At 39.9% G+C, this 20,737-nt stretch overlaps 1 protein-coding gene across 1 annotated transcript; it reads left to right on the forward strand.

Annotated features, from left to right (window-relative positions):
* Positions 1-3,370: 3,370 nt before the first annotated feature.
* Positions 3,371-20,151, forward strand: trim46b (tripartite motif containing 46b). The gene is made up of 12 exons (XM_055054000.1): positions 3,371-3,786; positions 7,245-7,506; positions 7,583-7,772; positions 8,402-8,600; positions 9,389-9,535; positions 10,561-10,656; positions 10,766-11,019; positions 12,126-12,247; positions 12,390-12,728; positions 15,327-15,556; positions 16,243-16,310; positions 17,886-20,151. Exons 1-12 carry the CDS (start codon positions 3,694-3,696, stop codon positions 18,325-18,327), a joined length of 2,442 nt encoding a protein of 813 aa, XP_054909975.1. The 5' UTR covers positions 3,371-3,693; the 3' UTR covers positions 18,328-20,151.
* The last annotated feature ends 586 nt before the right edge of the window (positions 20,152-20,737 follow it).

Consider the following 20,737-nt stretch of genomic DNA (forward strand, 5'->3'; position numbering starts at 1 on the left):
TCAGGCTCTTCTGTCCACTGTAACCACAACAGACTGCAAGGGGGAGGGAACCATAAGGTTTGTAGAGAAGGAGTAGCCCAAAGATCCTTTAATCACAGTACAGTCAGAAAGTCTGGGTTCCTCTGACTGATACTTCATTCATCCTGGAATTTATTACTACATTATTTCCTTATGTCTAATCTAGCACAATGTCTGATTATCAGTAATTCCTTATATCATCATTTCTTACTCGTTTTGATCATTTTGACCATGCCATTGTGCTTCTGTCTCGTGATTAAATCTCTATCCTTCTGTTTCTGACCTCACCTGTCTGTGCTCTACAAATATAGTTTGATCAGTGTCAGTCAACTCTTTAGTTTTCAGGATTTTGATTTATAAACATTTGTTTGCTACTCACAAACAAATGTGAGTAGCAAAAGCAGTTTGAAGTTTATGATGAAGGAATCGAATGTTTAACAAACAAATTCAACTGGTTAAAGACTGAGACGTTATTGGTCTTTCTGGACTCCAAGAAAAGGGGTTTGAGTCTTTTCTTATCTTGTTGGGGTATTTAGAGAACCGTATCAGAAGCGAGTAAAGTAACATTCTGCAATTTCTGCAAAACCTAGACAATTTAAATCACCCACAAGTGATTTTATCTGCGTAAAGGTTTTCTTATGTTCCCTTTTCTTTTGCAGCTAATGTAAATCCACCATATTTTTTCTTCTGATTTGAAAAAATAAAAATAAAATTATTACACTTGTATGCAATTATTGATATATTCTAGATTGCTGTCAGAACATCCCAAATATGTTCTGGTAGACTGAAGACTGTGAAGATCACTGTTAGGTTCAGGAAACAGTTCGAGTTGACCAGTGGTGGTTTCCAATTTGTGCAAAAACTTGACAGTTTTTCTCAGTTGGTTCTGCATGAATAAACTGAATCAAACTGACAGCAAAACGAAGCTTTGGATGAACAGAAAGGAAAGACATTCAGGAATAAAAGATAATTTCTTCAACTGTCTTGTCAACGTGTGTGACTGAACCATAATCATGCTAAAACCATGTCTGCAATGCTTTGGAGAAAGAAAAAAAAAAGTTTGAGTTTAGCGCCACTTCGTGTTGAAAATATAATATTGCACGCAATTACTGCAACACCAAATTGGGCAACCGTTTGGAAAATTAGATCACGATTAGGATTTTATTTTATTTTATTTTATTTTATTTTTGACTTTGAGAATTTACATACGCTACAAAGGATATCAGTCTGTAACGATCCAGTCTAATGGATCTTAATGAGCATAATTTGGTTAATTTTTATTTTAATTATACGTTTTTATTTCAAATAAAATTGTTATAAAGAGAAAAAATGTATAGTGTTAAACTTATTGTCCTCTGGATGAATTGTGGAAGGATAATTTCCTCCAGTTTGTATTTTAACACTTTGAAAAACTCAAAAAAACAAAAACAAACAAACAAAAAAGTCTGCAAGGTCAAGTCCTTTTGCTGTGGGCATACTATTTTTTATGTTTTGGAAAGTACATGTAATTTTTTTACTTTATTTTGTCACCTCAAGGAAAGCCTCACAGGAAGTGGTTTGGTTTTATGACCATTTCCCCCCTAAAAGATAATAAAGTTACTTGTTTGTCCCTTCAGTTGAATGCATTAATGTTGGAAGAGACAGACTATCCACTTCTGCTAACAGCTTGTAAACAGTGGAAAATAACTACATTTCCTTTAAGTAAAAATAATTATTAAAGAAGACCTGAACATTCTTTTTCTTTTATGCCTGCCTCGTCTTGCCCTAATATGCTTTACTGCTCTTCAATATGGAGACTTGCGCCCTCTTGTGGAAGGGAATTAGAAAACGCTGCACATTTCCACGCAGCTGAATGCGATGTAAATGACTAATTTTAGTGAGTTTGTGCACAAAATCATGTTCAATAAATCTCCACCGAACAGGTTTTAGTCACATTTTCAGTTTTTCTACACCTCCAAAAAACAAAAAAAAAAACAAAACAAAAAACAAAACAAAACAAATGAATGACAGATCTGCAATAAAGATTTGGCAGCAGAAGGTTTTATTTATTTAATGTCAAACCAATAATTTTAATGCATTTGTGGTTTTTGAGCTGCTCAGTCTTATTTTTTATTCTTTGCTTCTTTCATGACTTTTTGAAGGGCTGCAAAATTCACTGAAGCGAATCCTGCAATCATCATAGCAAACTCCTTGAAGTCTTCGTCCTGGTTAAAGTCCACACCTTGGAATACCTCGTTGCCAATGTCTTTGCCAGACGCCTTATGGAAAGAAATTAAAATATGAGTAAAAGTTCACTTATTTCACCTTAAATTTCCTCCCTCAGGTGCACATTTTGATAATTTATGACCTTTGTTTCAGACGTGTGAAAAGATCAAACATTGCAATTAAACTTTTTCTGCTTAGTGGGTTATAAAGCGTAATTAGTAAAGGTATACTCATAAATAAATGTAAATGTAGAAAAATCTAACCCACAAAATTTGTACAAATTTGGTAATTATCTAACACCAAAGATGGACATGCGTTCGCCTCACCTTGAATGAGGGTATCTGTTCATTCAGCAGCTCCAAAAAAGCTTGTTTGGACAGCTTTCCATCGTCTCCTTGCTTGTCCATGTAGACGGCATACAAACAACCCAATGCAAACTCGCATTCAGTCATTTTTCCAGCCATTTTCAGACAGGATAAGGATCTGGACACAAAACACAACAGTCAGAATCGCATTTAAAAAAAATTACTGCATTCAGTTTACATTTTTAGACATACCTAACAAAAGTAGAGCAAGTTTCTTAACGTGTGCACCTGAAAAATTTAGATATAAACGATTACGGTTCACTGTGCAACATTGTTAGTCCAAACCCACACCTCCTTAATAGGGCTCAGTGCAGTGGACTAAGAGCTGTGCATACAGTGTAGCCGCTGTTGGGGAAACATAATTAAACTTCCTAACTTGTGTACTGGACACTCAATGTTTGTCTGCTGATGTTACTTTCTAATAGTATAAATATTCTGAGACATTTAAATACCTTTCTACATATCAAAATCCTAATTATTCTGCTTGCTACCCCTATTATCATGGTTCAAACCAGTAACCATAATAACGCAGATATGACAAGCTAATAACAAATTAAGGTAATTATAGCAGGTATGCTACACATTATTATTATTATTATTATTATTATTATTATTATTATTATTATTATTAAGTCATCAGTCTGAAACAACACACGCATTTCCTCTCTCTTCCAGTGCTGTCCATCTCTCTCCCCTCTGTGTGCCACATCATTTGTAGGCATCCTGTGGGGAGGGGTAGGATGAGGGGAGGGATGTCTGGATGAGGAATAAAGCTACAGGCATCCGCTAATACTCAGCGTGGATATATTACATTTTCAGTAAACATTTCTTCTTCTTTTTTTTTTCTCCATCTAAACGCATCACGATGTGACGTTATGCCAACGTGCTTATTTTTAATCCGTGCGCATCTATTGAGAGAGAGAGAGAGAGAGAGAGAGAGAGAGAGAGAGAGAGAGAGAGAAAAACTAACACGCCAAGATTGGCTTTTCGGGAGGGATGATTAGCTGCTTCTTTTCTCCGGATAAACAATTATAATTATTTGTAAGCGTGTCTTTAACATGCACTGTAAGGTCTGCGGTCTGGATACGTGTCGAGACATATCCAGATGATGAAAGCAGAGGGCAGCTATTTTCTTCATGTGGCAGAGATGGATGTGAAAACAGCCTCATCAGCGATGGAAGCCTTGGCTCGGATCAGCGTGAGTATCTTCGGGTTTTATGTGGGTTTGTCTCGAGATGTACATAGAAAATCTGTAATTTGTTTTTTTTTTTTTTTGCTGATTGGGCGGTGAAAATCGCTTTAAAGGGGATAGCGTTCGCGCGCAGATTAATATGAAACCGAGGATCAATACAGTTTGTCCGATAATTGGGTTGCTTGATTGATCAGATCGTAAAGTGTTTTCAAAATTTGCACATAAAATGGTGACTGAGACCACGCGTTTCTTTTTCTTTCTTTCATTTTTTTATTTTTTATTTTTTGGTTGGGTTCCTTGGATGTTTGTTTCCATGGAGACGGGATGCAGGACTCCTGCTTGCTGCTGAGGGGCAAAAACGCGAACGGTGTGCAATGGGGGCATTTTCCCCCCCCAACTCTAAAAGCGGTCAGGTTCAGCAGCGCTGGCCAGAGCGAGAGATCTGAGAGTAGAAATAGAGCAGGCAGACCTGCTCTTATGTGTGTGCACGGTGCCTTTTTTTCACACCTCCTCTCTGGCGATGTAGCGCCTCAAACCCCTCCCCTCCTCTCCAAGAGCGACATCGCTCTCCTCATGCGGGGAGATACAGTGACTATAAGCACGTATAGTCCTGCCGTCATGGCGCCCAGATTCCAGGTGAAGGTAAGGATGCGCCTGCTTTGACGCCCTCAGTAGCAGCAATGCGCACTGACCATTTTGAGAAGGAGACAGAGAGATCCCAGTTTGCAGTGGTTTCTGTAGTCTGCAGGAGAAAACACGACCTGAAATGTGGATGCTGGAGGAGGTGACAGATAGGCCCGAGCTGACATTGGAGAATGGCGAAAAGAAAAAAAAAAGGTGGACTGAAGGATAAAGTTGGTGATTCCAACATTCTTTACTGATTCCAACAGTGTGCTTTAAAGTGTGCTAGCTTAGATTTATTTGCAGGTGCAAAGGCTAATTCAGTCTCAGCCAATGCATCTGCAGCTCTATTATTTTATGTCTAGAAATATGCAGGTTTCATCAGTCCGCATGCTACCGGTTTTTGTTGCCCTGCCATATTCTGCATGGCCTCCTGTGGCCACTTCTGTATGCCGAGATGAGCTGCCCTGCTTTCTTTCCTCCATCACATCATACAGCAGTGACAAAATTACCAAATTCCCCTGTGCAGCACATTCAGACAGCCTCGTCCTCTGCTTGAAGTTAATTCATGGTGAGTGAGATTGGCTGCAGCCGACCTGCAACAGTTTTGCTTTCAGGTTGAGTGTGTGTCAAGGGCATCTACCGAAGCATGTTGGAGAGAGACATGTAGTGAGTTGTCACAGTGTCCTGCAAACACAGCCTGTTCATAAGGTTGGACCACAACGATGAAGAGAAGTCTCCATTAGATGGAGCGACTCAGACAGGGGGTTCCGCCTCAGACAGTTAAAGACCCCGAGATGATACCCAGGGGATTGCTAAAAGCCCTAATGGATGCAACGATGAAACGTGAGGTAGGAAGGGAAGAGGGATGAATGAGACAGGAATACAGGTTAGGGAAAATTGGGATGATGAAGACTGAGGTTGGGATGATGCCAATAGGGATGAAGGGAGGTAGGGGATGAAAGGTCAGTATCGTATCGTATCGTATCGTTTATCATTTATCGTGATAAATTTCTTATCCTGATAAGAATTTTTATTTATGAATTTCTATTAATTATATTTAACCCCCACCCCCCAAACTGTAGCTTTACTATTTTTTCCTCTCTTTCTAAGAAAAGCATCAATAAATACTAATAAATGTGAAAATACCGTTACTGCGTGAAGCTTAGTGATACAAATCACACTTCTTTATGTGACTAGTGTCCTTACAAACGGTATGTGTTCCAAGAGCAGGACTGGTGTTCACGTGGTTATAATTTCTGTGACAGTTACCCAAAAAAAGACGTGACGGCGAGGAGGGTGAGTTATGAAGAGGCAGGCCTGGAGGAGGGTTGATGCGGGATGAAGGCAGTAGTGGAAGTTTAGGGCTGAAAGATGAGGAATAATAGAAGGAGAGAGCGATGAGGAAAGTAAGACATGGTAGTAAACAGGTTGAATGGATGAGGGAAGGATTGGATATGAATAATGGAGGAAGAAAGGTAATCATGAGGGACGTAATATGTGATGGGTCAAGAATAAGCATGACAAGTGGGAGATGAATGAAAAATGTAGAGATAAGAATTGAAGAAAGCAGGGTTTAGGAGTAGAGGACAAAATTGGAAAGGAGGAGGGTAAAGGGAGTTAGACCTCACAATGTAGCTTCCCACCACCAACAAGTGAATGTATGAATGGGTGAATGACTGAATATAGTGTAAAGTGCTTTTGAGCATTTAGGGAGAAGAAGTGGTAAGATTATGAAAGAAGAATAAGGGAAGTGGAGACAGAAGAGGGAGAGATGATGGAGATAGTAATGAAGGATGAGCAGTAGCAGTCCTACGCTAATCTGCTTCTAATTTCTCTTCACTAATCTATCTGGACTTTCTCCCATTGACTTGGATTTCTTCGGTAGAATTTCAGAGGACAGAAGGAGAAGTTGTGAACGATGCTGTAGATTTTCTGCACTTTTTCAGAATTGTAGTCTGCCTTCAGTTGTAGCAATAGCAGCGTAGGAAGTGAATGAACCGCTGACACGAGTGTGAGTTGGTCACGCTTCCAAATAGTGAAATAACATCGACGGCCTCCTCATTCAGATCGGCTCGTCTCTCTTCGCAGTGGAGGATGGTTGTTTACAGTGCAGGCAATTTCCAGTAAGCTTCATAGCATCGAGCTGGCGCTTTACCTGGGTCACGGCTAAGCGATTGGGTAAAATTTAAAACCTCAAGAGAGTCCACAGTTCCTCAGGAAGAAATAGTTTCTCAATAGCTGAGAGCCCAAACTCTCCACAAGAAGCGAAGTGTGGAACAAGGGATTGGGTTCTCAAGCTGTTAACACATTTACCGCATTATTTGTCAAATTTATGTGCTTCAGCTGACCTGCGTTCCCACTCTTCAGCTCTAAACGTGAAAACAGGAGTGTTGGTTCAGGGATAAAATAAAATCCTCTCTATCCTACATGGAGATTTACAGCACTTTGCTGCAATAATGCAGCTGCAGTTCATACTTGTTTGCATTTTATTCTTAGTTCTGCTGGTATAATCAATGCACCACGTTTATATGCATAGCACAATAAAAATAAGGTCAATTTCATAGAATTATAAAGTATATTCTGAATTTGGTCAAGCAGCTCTTGTTCATGCAGGATACTGTTATCTAAGAAATGCAGAGGCTGAATATTTAATATTTGATCTTTATCTATAATTAATATGATTAGTGCCCAGTGGCAGCTGTCTGGTACAGTTTTATTCCCTAACCTCAGTAATTCCTGGTCGCATCTTAATGAGAACATTTTCAGCCAATATTTTGCATTTCCACGTCTCTCATTTCATTTTTGGATCATTAAATGTCTCGTAACCTTTCTCCCTGCAGTCCAACATGAAGAGCCTGGAGCACGAGTTGCATTGTCCTGTGTGTAAGGAGATCGTCAAGCAGCCCGTGGTTCTGCCATGCCAGCACAGCGTCTGCCTGATGTGTGCCTCAGAGGTCCTGGTGGCCAATGGCTACCCACCCCCAGAGCTCCCCCCGGAGCCCAACTCTCCGGCCTCCACGCCCAACTCTCGCTCTCCTCGTCAAGCACGCCGGCCCACTCCCAAACACGAGCAGCGGCCCATTGACCGAGTGCTGCGATCAGGTACAAAGAGTGTACTCAACTCGTTTCCATTTCCCGTTTTGGCTTAAATTTAACTGGTCTTCTGGCTTGGCTCGAGGCCCCCATCCGCCTTCACCATCCATGCCTCGCTCTCCCGGACACGGGACGTATCCAGGGCGACGGCGTAAGGAGGGTCCTCCTCTGGTGATGATGTTCCCCTGCGTCCCCTGCGGCCGGGATGTTGAGCTGGGCGAGAAGGGCCTGACTGACTGTCTCCGCAACCTCACATTGGAGCGCATTGTGGAGAGGTAATTATCACAAGGGTCCTAAAGAGTCAGGAAGATTCCAAAACTAGAAAAAAAGCTGTGAAAATGTGACTAAAAATATGATCAAGGAGTGATGCTGCGTGCTAATGAAACCAAAGGAGGTGTGGGATCATGTCCACATCTCATTATTCAGCTGTAGCTGAACTGTGAAAAAATCTTGCACATTGTGCACTACAACATACTGTACAGTGGCTACATTTAATGACTGTTTTTCCACAGTCCAGCAGCTTACAGTTCACTTTCCCCTGCATTTGTTGCTGCTTGTGACATTCTTTGTTCCAACACTTAATTTTTTCAGCCAATTAACAGTCTGATTTAACGTTTTTTTAAAATTAAAATTTCATCATTTATCTCAGTTGACCTGGAGTTTCAGCTACACAACAAAGAGAGGCTAACATCATCCTTTAAAGGGGACTTATGATGTAAAATTTCATATTTAACACGCTTTGTGTCTTTACTGGTTTTGAAAACAGCCCAGGCGCTTAAAAAAAACAAAAACACCCAGCCGTTTTTTAGCATTAAGTTTTGGAGTCTGGAAAACTAGTTATTTCAAAAACCTCCAGCTAGCACTGCCCGTCACCTTAATTGCTCGTTTTGTACTCTTGCACCAGGTACAGACACACGGTGAGCCTGGGCAGTGTCGCCGTGATGTGCCAGTTCTGTAAGCCTCCTCAAACTCTGGAGGCCACCAAGGGCTGCGCTGACTGCCGGTCAAATTTCTGCAACGAGTGTTTCAAGCTGTATCACCCATGGGGAACGCCCCGAGCACAACACGAACACATCCAGCCGACACTCAACTTCAGACCAAAGGTTAGACACTCCTGACTTCCATTCATTTAGTTCATCCCTTCTCTCCATCAGCTTTGCCTTACTTCCCAAAGCATGATACTGCCATCACTATGTTATACTGTGGGGATGATGTGCTAAGGGGTGATGTACATGATATGGTTGCTTCAGAGTTATTGTTATTAAGATTACTGTTTTCTTAATCCTTTATCCTTGTCGGACTGAAATGTCGTACATTTTAGTTTTCGGGTGATGGATTGATGTTAGATGTTCAGAGCTTGTAATTCAGTTTTAAAACCGAAACCTACCGTCAACTTCTACTCAACGTGTCTAGTGTGTTTACTGGTCTTGCACGCAACACTTTTCAAATTTGTATTTGTGAAGATAAATATTTCTGCAATACTTTATGTTGATGCATCACATGCAATTCCTAACAAAACATTGAAATTTGTTTTTACAACTTCACAAAACTTTCAAGTGTACATAAAATTTGCAAAGCACTATATATTATATTTAAACTGCATACAAGTTGCATTCATAAATGCCTTTGATCCCCTATTATTTGCAATTTATGAAGGTATATAACACATAATTCCTATATTATAATGTACTAAAAGCAAATTTCTGTTAAAAATCTGCCTATTTTCTTTTGTGAACTGCAGACTGAATTACTTATCAGTGACAAGCTGAATTAAAAAAAAAATGAAGTGAAATAAGAACAAAAGGCATAATATTTGACATTGCATGTCATTTTGATGATATGGTATTTTAAACATGCATTAGTTCAGGTCTGTTTGTGTTCTTTTGCTCAGGTTCTGACCTGCACGGAGCACGACCAGGAGAAGCTGCAGTTTTACTGCAGGTCCTGCCAGCGGCTGCTCTGCCCGCTCTGCAAACTGCGGCGCATCCACACTGGACACAAAATCCTCCCGGTGGCACAAGCTTACCAAGCTCTTAAGGTTTTGTACAAATATTCACAGCTTTGCAACAGCTCTGACTGCACCTTTTCTTTTTGCTTCACTTCTGATGAGCCAAACTTTCTTCTAATTCTGTAAAGTGGTCTTGACTAATGCATGGAAAGTACTGGATTACAAAGAAATCGGTACGAAACAGCCAAGTCCAAATAATATTTATTTTTGAAGACCTTCAAAGTGACATCTCAGTCTTTGATTATAACAACTTTAAAAGATTACAAGTGGAAACAAAATCTAAGATTATCTTTTTAAATTGTATTGCACTTTATGCATTATTCAATGTTGTACATTAGCGAAAAACTTCCTATGACTGAGATGAATTAAGAAATACAATTTAAAAATTATTTTTATGTCATTTACTGGAGTTAAGCCAAAGATTATATTTAGATTTTAGGATTGATTTATGAATTATTCCTCTGCAACTCTGAGAATGATAAAATTTGATTTTAGTATTTTACAGGTCTGATAGGTGTTTACAATATATTGTTTAAAATAAAACACAAGATTATAGGAAAATTATTTGTAATTCCAGACATTATTCTCTCTTCTGTTGTACAAATGTTGAATTCTTCCTTTTTTGTGTTTGTCCGTCCCTCTTTTGTGTACCTTTGTTTTTTCTGCTTTAATTTCTTGTGTTCTTTGATTCCTTCCATTCTTCTTTCCTTGTATCCTTTGTTCCTTCCTTTTTGGGATTCCTCTTTCTTTACAAATTCTGCATTTGCTTCTTTGTATTGTTCCCATCTTTCCTGTCTTTTGTCATCTCCCCCACATGTCATTTGTCATGTTGTACTTCCCTTCAGTTTCTAGTTTTTGTTGATGTCAGATCCAAATCCTCCCACAGCACATAAATCTGCCATGAATTCCACAGTGAACATTTATATCTTACACTCTGAAATGAGAATAAGTCTGGCTACGTTTGGCCTGGATTAATCTGGAAATGTTCCATGACAACATTTGTATTTAACTGTAACCTGATGTGCGTGTGTGTTATTCATTGTTGATGTTTTCAGGAGAAGATAACGAAAGAGATGAACTTCATCCTGTCCAGCCAGGACACAGTTCTGGCTCAGATCACCCAGCTGGAGAGCGCCATCACTCAGACTGAGGTGATGAAAACACTTAGCAGTTAAATAACTGCTAAGTTATGGAAAGTACTAGAGTGAACTTATAGAGCCACTCTAGCTCTGTGAACTCCTCTCTGGTTTGTACAACCAGGTGAACAGCGTGTCGGCCAGAGAGCAGCTGGCCCAGAGCATCAGAGACCTGACGGCCGCTCTCGCCGAGCGTCACGCCTCGCTCACCCAGGCCCTGGAGGCGGCGCGGCAGAAACGCGGCGAGGCGCTTTCTGCGCAGGTGGCGGAGAGACGCGGCTTGATGGAACATGCGGGGCTCATGGCTTTCACCCAGGAGCTGCTGAAAGAGACAGACCAGCCCTGCTTCGTGCAGGCCGCTCGCCAAACACACAACAGGTTTTCTCTTTTGCTTAGTTCTTGTGTCACTCTTTGAATTGACTACACAAATCTGAGTTAAAATGTACATTTAGATGCTTCAAATTGATCTTTTTGTCTTCGATCCAAATACATCACAAGAAGAAAAACGTTCTACTCAAAACCTTAAGCAAAGAAGACATCGCAATTGGCTTAAAGAAGCACATATTGCTTATTATCAATCTCTAAAGGCTAAAGGATCATCTCTAAAATGATTGCTCTAATTTTCCAGGTTCTCATGAATAAATCACAGCAGGTTCGGCTTAAGATCAAACCATGCAATGGCAGGAAATTAACAGAGACGTAACAGATTCATCTCGGACTCCACTGATCTCTGCCAGCATGTTAAATGTTTCAGTTTGAGTCAGAACAGGTGGGGAGAAACTAAAGTTGCGTTTGACTTATTTTGGAAAAGACTCATCTGACCAAAGGTTCACCTGAATGAACCAAAAGACGTTTGGAACAAGGCCTTTTGAGCAGATGAGACTAAAACAAAGACATTTTACCTTAATACTTTTTGTAGATATTTTATCTTAATATCTACAAAACGTAGATTTTTGTTGTTCGGTGTATTTGGAAAAACTATATATTGTGTGGACTTCTTTAAAAAAATGACCTTAGCTTTTCGATGAATTATATATGTGTTTGCTTCGATCATTGCAGTTACATGATTGATGTGATGTGATTCCTCTTTAAACAAGCCACAGACGTTTATTGCTGAGAAAAACAATCTCCAAATCCGCATTAATCTCTAAATCTAAATGATGCATAACATTTATTTAATCTAAGGTTGAGTCATATCTTCTTATAAACATTGCTCAGTGGTTTAATGACAATACTTAACCCACAAGACAATGTTTGGGTAGTTTGTCTTCTGCAGAAAGGAATGAGTTTGACATGTTCATAAAACTGATGAGGTGTTATTTTTGGCTCTGTTCAACAGATTTGTTTGGAGTAATAAAAACGTGGAATAGCACGTGGTCTTGTCTTTTATTCAGCCTATTTAATCCTTCTTGTTGAAAGCACTGTATAAACACTTTTCCTCCTCTTACATTGTTTTTTTTTCTGTTACTTTTGAACTGAACCAGGTTGAGCAAAGCAATTGAGAATCTCCAGCATTTCACTTTGGCTGCTGATCCGTCCTTCAGACACTTCCAGCTGGATGTTTCCAAAGAGCTCAAACTCCTGACTGAGCTCAACTTCATCCAAGGTGAGGAAGAGGATGGTGATGTGGTAGCATGCATATTGATTTTCATGTCCAGATACATAGTTATAAAAATAAAAGAGACCAAAATAAAGATAAATTGAGGGAATACGAGCAAAAGTAAACACTGAACACGCTCTTGTTTCAGCTCCTCTGGCTCCTGTCATCGACACCCAGCGCTCTCTGGCGTACGACCAGCTCTTCCTGTGCTGGCGGCTGCCTCAGGAGTCGGCGCCCGCCTGGCATTTTTCCGTGGAGTATCGCCGCCGAGGCGTGGTGCCTGGAGGAGCTTCAAGGGGTGGGATCAGAGGAGGCCTCGCTGCCGCCAGATGGGGCTGGCAGCGGCTGGATGAAGTGAGCGGAACCAGCGCCGTGATCGACAGGCTGGAGATGGACAGCGTGTACGTCCTGCGCGTGAGGGGCTGCAACAAGGCAGGATACGGGGAGTACAGCGAGGAGGTGTACCTGCACACCCCACCTGCACCAGGTGGGGGAGCGCACATGTTAGCAGTTCTTATTGGCCTTTTCCGTAGAGACGTTCATGAAAAATGGGTGGACACAAAACTATTTATGAAATTTATGAAAGTGCAAAAACACAAAATCCTACCAAGTAGTACTGGTCTAACTGGTCTAATTGCTCCTGCAGTTAGACCAGTACTTTTGAACCTTGAAAAGAACCTTAGTACTTTTGAAATAACTTACAAGAAACTTTTCAGCAAGATATAAAAACTTGCTTTAAGTTATTAACAGTGAAAAACTGATGTAAAATACTGGCTACAGGTGAAATAATATGCCAGTGGAAAAATACATTTTCCTTTTCCACTGGTAGATTTCACCACTTACGTCTAGTACTTGATTTTCTGAATAGTAAAGAATTATTTACTTCTAACAAGCTCCTATATCATGTTGAAAAGTTACTTGTGAGTAAGTTTTATCTTACTTCAGGCGTACTAAAATATTTACAAATATTTTAATTTACAAATATATCTACAAACTTGACAAAAACTACTTTGTAAGACTTTGTGTTCCTACAGGGCACACAATTAAACCCACATTATTAAACATGCAAGATTTGAACACGTCGCTCAATAAATTTTAATATGATGAAAATTGTTATTCTTTAAAGGTTCCTTGCTGAAAAATCTGGCTGTGCACAAATTGTTGTTTCCAAACAAGTCAATGAAAAAAGTTCAGTGGAAGGAAAAAGTATGGTTGAAAAAGCAGCTTTGGGAAAATTTTGATACAAAACCCATTCTAGAGTCCAGCTACATCTGCTATGATTCTTGTTTTAAACCAGAAGCATCTTATCTGGACTAAAATAATTGGACTATTACTGAGTGGCCCAAATTATTCTTAGTAAATAAAATTGATCACATGGAGATGCGTTTCAACAGGAAGTACGAAGGATAGATTATGCTCTACAAACAGAGTTACACCTAAGGGCAACTCTTTATGAGTACAGAGGCATGTACTGCCTGCAACAACTTGTACTGGTCTGCTTTATCCTTAATTCCTCTGCACATACAGTTTATTAAAAGCTATATGACACAATCTTGATTTTAAATGTACAAGTAATCACCAATTAAAAGCAGATATTCACAGGCTGTATATAAAGTTTGGCAATGTTATTCCAAAATATTAACTTTGTTGTGTCAGAGTTGGTGTGTTTGGAACAGGACCAAAATGCAAACAGGTTAGGGGAATTGTGAGTCATGTTTACTTTAAAGCAATTATAAAAATATGCAACCAGGAAGATGGAGAGTAACAGAAAGAAATAGTGAAGAGTAATGACTCCATGAGGTAGATATGCAGAGCAGGGAGTGAAGATGACAAAGCAACAAATTAAAGAAACTTACTGCATCTGGGAAAAGAGAAATGAAGCTCGATTAGGTCAAGAACTCATCAAGGGGACTGAATGGCAGCCTGACTCAAACAAAGACAACACACAAAATACTAATAAAATAAATCCAATTGCATTGCACTGAGAAGTAGCTCGTATATTGAGCTTAACAGATGTGTAGTTCCACTAACTGTGTGCTAATTGCTGCTGGCTAGTCTGAAGGAGCTCTGTAGTGGAGTCACGGCTCTGTGAAGTGAAAGAACCAAAGCTTGAAAACTGCAGCTGCAAGGAGGAGCAGCGCCTCTGAGGTGGCGCTGGGTCCACCCAGGTCTTTGCACATTTGAATGGTTGCCATGAAGGTTAAATTTTCATGAAAGAGTCAAGCTAACATTCTAAGTCTGTATTTGACAAGGGAACAATATTATAATATGACATAAAGCTCAAAAAAGTCGATTTTACATAGTTCTACTCCTCTAAATAGGCACAATCCTAAAAGTAGTCAAATTTGAAATACAAAAAAAACTAAATGAGTCTTTTCTTTTTCCATTTCCACCTTTTTTCTGCAACAGTTTTCTCACTACCGACACATCCTCACTGTCTTGCTCTTTATTCCCTCACTTATTTCCATTTCACAGCTTTGTACTTGTCATCTTGAGCTGTGCTACTTCCACGCTGCCCAGCCTACATGCCTCCCACAGAACGTAAGAAGTGTATTCATCCCTGTCCCTCCTCTCTGCACCCCTGTGTCATCCTCTGTTACAACACCATCCCATTTTAGCTCCCAAACCAAGATCTGTCTGATGAGTTTTGCACTTTGTTAAGACATGGAGCTTAACAAAATGGATCGGATTCAGATCCGGGGCTTCGCAAGGGTCGATTTGTGTGCCTGGTGAATTCCCTTGTCCCCCCGTTGGCTGTTTTCCCTTCCTGCTATCCTTCCAACAACCAGGATTCCTTCTGTAAGAGCTGTGTGGTGAAAACTGCTGTTTATTTGGCTCCCTGAGTCATCGGTGTAAAGATCAATATGTGTTTCTCTTGCAGTGCTGATGGGAGGAGGTGCATGTCTGCTCTTTTCTTCTTGATGCTTTCTGGCAGTAAATCTGCACAACTTTCCTTCTGTTAACTCCCGAACTACTTCTGTCACTCTCTGCTCCTAAATCTGATGTCTCTTCTCGTCTTCTCTCATAACTCTCAGTCTGATCTCTCCATATCTTCCTCCTCTCTCTGCCTTCTCCTCTCTGTCAGTGCTTAATTTCTACCTTGACTCTCGTTGGGGTCTCCATGCTGACCGACTGGTGGTCAGCAAAGAGCAGCGTGGGGCTCGAAGCGTCCCTGGTCTCTCCCTCCTGCAGGCCGCCGACCACGCCCTCACCTCTTGCCACCTCACGTCGGACCTCCTGGTGGGGGATGTTGCCATCACACAAGGAAGACACTACTGGGCATGCTCAGTGGAGCCTGGATCCTACCTTGTAAAGGCACGTTCATTCTAGTTGCACCACATCGAGAAATCGTATAAACTTAAACAACTGTTGATGCCTTTTATTTATATCTTAGCCTAAACAACAATTACCACTGAACCACATGTTTGACAGTCAGAAATATTAACAGTTCTCTCTTGCAGGGCTTCATTCAGGGTCTTTTAAATTAAACTGCAACATACTATTGTAGTAATATTGTAGCATTTTATGCCATTTAAAGTATTTTCTTTGTGATTTGTTGAAGTGAAGCTCTCAAAAAGACATTAAAGGCAGATTTTCTTCAGTTAAAACTAAAAATATTGAGCTTTGGGGTAACTGCAGGATTTGAATTATTTTTGGGGTCATGTAAATATGTATTTCCAGACATTAGATCTTGTAAATCCATCCATCTAATTGTCACAGCTTGAAAATATTTTTTCAGTATTAAATGGATGGATGGACTGTCCCTTCAGTTCCTATTCATTAATTTGTCCTTCCTATCTTACTTGATTTGAGTGAATTAAAAAAACAAAACAAAAGCGATTTCCAAGGGAGTTCAGAGATTTTAGTTTAATCAACATCCATGTAAATTTATTTTTAGATTCTGGATTGTTTCTAAAAAAATCCAGTTTCAACTTCTAGTTGGATACAAGAGGCCTCCTGATTGGTCACTTCTCATTTGCTGCATCATTTTTGCTGTGCAGGTTGGAGTCGGGCTGGAGTCCAAACTGCAGGAGTGGTTTCACCTCCCACAGGACATGGCCAGTCCTCGGTGAGTTCAGCAAACACACAATCCCGACTATGAAAACTTAGCGGTGGCGGCATCATGCTGTGGGTTTTGAGGGACAGTAAAGCTGGTCAGGGTTAATGGGAAGAAACTCAGACGGAGCAGAGAGGCTGAGAACATTGACCAGTCTGAGCTTCAGCCATTTGGCAGAGAAAAGATGCACAAACCCTTAAGAGACACTATAAAAGAGTTGCTTCAAGAAAATATCATCTTAGGTTGACAGAATAAAAAAGTATGTTTGCAAATAAAATAGGAAACTACATATTTATTTCCTTTTGACATTTATGCCATATTTGATCCATTTCTAAACAATAGACCAAATGGAGGACAATTTGTTAGCATTTAATTGATTTAAACATAACTAAATTTCAGCTATGTTTATGATTGTAACATAGAAAACTTGAATTCAAGGAAATACAACTACTACTAATACTATTGTTGTCTGGTGGTAAATCAGAGAATCCTCTGCTTCCCCACTTTGAGACCAGCCAGCTGAAAATAGTTAAAACCTTTCTGGAGATTTTCTGGTCACATCAAACTGGGAGGAAACCCCCAGGGTCAGACCAGAGACAATATATTTATTCTGGTCTGATAGAAACATGAATTTAGGAGTGTTTCTGTGGGGAGGAATGCCAGGGTTTCCCATCCATCCCTTTGTGACCTGACCTCAGATAAGCTGAGGAAAATTAATGGATGAAAAGTTCAACAGAAATATTTCAACCCCGAAGAATGATAAGGTGAATAATGAGCTCCATTATAAATGCATCTTTCAGGTTTAGTTTGACATGTTTCAGCTCTTCTCTTAGTCCAAAAACAAAGATGAATTCGTTACCCTAAATATTGGGTTAGGGTTCGGGTTGAGGTGTGAATGTATGGTTGTTTTGTTCAGTGTGTCTCCATCTTGTCCTGCGATGGACTGGCATGAGTTTAGAGGGCCACTTACAAAGCAATAGTTGGCCATATTTTTCTCCTAAACATCTAAAAGCGACTCTAACTCTTGTGATTTCTGTCTTGGTTGTTCTTTTGAGAAACTAAATTTTCCAACACCTTAATATCTAATGCACTTGGGTTATACATCAGGATCATAATGCAAATCAAACCAGCAGGTTACCTTTATGCGTGACTCTTTACCTAAATTAACAATTAAAAAATCCATTTTATCTGGACTTAAAACTATCAGATACTTTGGCATGAAAAATTCTCAAATTAAAAAAATCCAACTATATTGCTCAAATCCTGCAGTTTCAGGAAAGACGAGTGAGACAAAAAGCCAAAACACTTCATTCCAGTGATCACAAAGACTTAAAGTCAAGTTTATTTCTACAGCACATTCCTGCAACAAGGCAGTTCAAAGTGCTCTACATCATAAAAACATAACTGGAATAATAAACATTAAATTTTGTCAGATGCCATCTTCAAAATAAAGAAGCGAATGTGCTGATCAACGTGCCAGTTGATCAACATCTGATGGGTCAGTTCAGGGGCAGCTAGTTTTTCATTTCACTGTCAGTTTGGTTGCAGATACAGAAATATTCATCACTGCGTTTGTCTTTTATTAAGCTACGACCCAGACAGCGGCCATGACAGTGGAGCAGAGGACGCGCTGGACTCTGTGCCGCCCTTCTGCTTCCTCACCATGGGCATGGGTAAGATATACCTGCCCCAGCACAGCTACCACCACCACAACAACCACGGGGGCAACAATCGAGACCCGCTCACCAACAACAACGTCCCCTCGGGCCTCACCTACCCGCTGCCCCCTCGACTCGGCTTGTGCCTTGACTTTGAGAAAGGGCGTGTCACGTTCTACGACGCCCACTCCCTGCGGCCCCTGTGGGAGGGTCACGTCGACTGCTCCGGCCCCGTCTGCCCCGCTTTCTGCTTCATCGGCGGAGGCGCCCTGCAGCTGCAAGAGCTGGTGGCCAATCGCAATGCAGACCAGACGCCGGTCAGGAGGGTGACCATCCAACCGCGCGTCACCAATTTAAACAACAACAACTGATCCCCGATCGGCCGGTAATCTGGAATGTATTTGGCAAGTATTTACTCAGCTACAGCAAAAAGGTAGACATCTCAGCGATTTCTTTGTTTTGTATTCCATTTTATTTAAGAAAAACAAGATGTTTCTATAGCAACAAATATGCAATGTAATTATGTTTCTTACATTTTGTTACATGCAGTTTTGCAACAGTTATTGCTTAAGTGGTGTCTGGTGAATCCGGCACTCGGTATGTAATTATATATATTTAGTGCTTGCACTTGTAGCCAGGCTATGTTGCATTTACAGCTATAAAGCTTATGTAAAAAAAAGAAGAAAAAGCTTAACACAGTTTTCTCTCTATAATGTACAGGCTTTTCTTATGTATGTCTTTAATGTCTGCCTTTCTTTCATATACAGTGCCCTCCTGACTTATTGCCACCTCTGGAAAGGCTGAATGAAACACCTTCAAATATTTCCATCTCTATAGCAGAAATTCAGGGGAAAATACAACCTTTAATTTGAGTGTAATTACCCTTAACAAAATGATAAACAATTATTGGTAATCATGTAGTCAATACTTTGTACAACAACCTTTTTATAAATGGGTGGCATTAAAGAGAGGTTTAAAGGATGCACAGTGAGTTGAGCCTTAAAGTTTTCGATTGCCTATTTGCATGTTCAGTCAATGGGCAATTAGCGCCCCCTGCTGACTGCTGAGTGCATAGGCACTATTGTGTGTGCTTTGTTTGGGGCAGCAGTGCATTTTATCCTGCACTAAATGAAGGAAATTATCCAATATCAGGGTAAAAATGGGATATTTGACCGTTCCTCTTTGCTCGTTAAATCCTCCAAAGTTTTGGACCCACCTTTATAATTTAATCTATTCGGCTCATCTCACTGAATCATTTTTGTGAGATTCAAATCATTTCTGTGTTGATTTGGTGACATGCTTTGGATCACAATTGAGATTAAAGCCCCAGTGATGACCAATTTGTAAAGTTTCTCATAGTTGTCACCATGTTTATTTCAAATCTACCGACATTTTAATTAGTTAATGGTGATTTGCATGCTGACAATGTTTCTTCAGCCTTTGGTAAAGACATAATCTCACAGCCTTACAAGTTCTGCACCATATGTAACAGCATCTGAATCAAGGCACAAAAACAAATCAAGCATATTCAACAAACTAATTAACTAATGTGAGTCGAGTAAAAACTAGACTTTAATTATTATGATTTTCGCTTTCTATTGGATTAAGATACTCAAATTAAAGGTTGGATTTTTCTGAGATGTTCAGTGTAAGATTAAGCTTAAAATGGATTTATTTTAAGGCTTTTCACACATAATTTGTCAGAGATGACAATAAATGTGAGAGGCGCAGTGTAAGTGCATTACAGAAAAAAGTCTACAAGATTTTATTGCTTCTATAAGTAAATATGTTTCTGTTAGCCATTTGACCTCAGCCAAAGTTATTGTTTTATGGGATGTAAATGTGCTAAATTAGAGGTACGGAGTAACAATGAGGCTCTATGGCAATTAGAGGCTCCAATTATACCTCCGGTACACAGCAAATCACTAGTTCTCACAGTTTTGTTTGTGCATTGGCGTTTCGTATTTCAAACACGAGTCTGATGTTGGAGCGAGTGTGTAGGAGAGTCCTACAATAACGGGCTGACAGTATATGCTATTTTTTATTATTTTTTTTTGCTTGATTGTAAAAGAATGAGCAACACGTATGAAGAAAAGAGTAGCAGATTAATTCAGAGTAAACTTCACCTATTGAGAGTGTTTGTTAAAGTATAACAAAGGAAATAATCACGGAATAAAGTGAAATGGTTTAAATGACGCTTTCTGATTCCTCTTATTTGCTTTTTATTTGAATGATCTCCAGCTTCTTTAACGTGAGGATGTGTCAGAGTGTCACCACTGGGGGGCAGCAAAACACCAGACAGAAATCTTTCTGCGTTTGCACCTAAATGGACGGTAAACATGATGAATATTTGGAAAGATTGAGGAAATTTGGCAAACAAATGTTTTGACAAGCGTTATTCAAATCCAATAGATCTTGGTCCAGATTTTCTCCTTCAATGGAAACCAGAAAAACAAAAGCCTGAATAAATGAATTGACATAAAATGAATGCATTAACTACACAAAGGTGCAAAACACTGCACAGGAAAGCAGGATTTAGGATCCAATTGTCCAGAAGAATCCAGAAGAATAGGTGAAGAAATAATTGCGGCAGAATTGCTCTACGGTTGGAAATCTGCCCAATATAATTATTTTTTCAATATCTTACAGCCTGCAGTCGAAGAACTTTTAGCTTTGCATTTTGATCTTCACTTCTTGTGATTCCCAGATTAGATACCCTCCTCCCCCCACCAAAAAAACACAATCATCCTCATACAACTTTAAAGCACTGTGCCAAAAATC

Source organism: Poeciliopsis prolifica, unplaced genomic scaffold (assembly GCF_027474105.1).
Source record: "Poeciliopsis prolifica strain line A6 unplaced genomic scaffold, Auburn_PproV2 SCAFFOLD038, whole genome shotgun sequence".
Taxonomy (NCBI): Eukaryota; Metazoa; Chordata; class Actinopteri; order Cyprinodontiformes; family Poeciliidae; genus Poeciliopsis; species Poeciliopsis prolifica.

Excerpts from the sequence above, each read along its gene's own strand:
- trim46b (XM_055054000.1), top strand. The coding sequence starts at position 3,694 with ATGATGAAAGCAGAGGGCAGCTATTTTCTTCATGTGGCAGAGATGGAT. Across the intron at positions 12,248-12,389 it reads TGAGCTCAACTTCATCCAAG|CTCCTCTGGCTCCTGTCATC; the intron begins GTGAGGAAGAGG and ends CTCTTGTTTCAG. Across the intron at positions 15,557-16,242 it reads CTGGATCCTACCTTGTAAAG|GTTGGAGTCGGGCTGGAGTC; the intron begins GCACGTTCATTC and ends TTTGCTGTGCAG.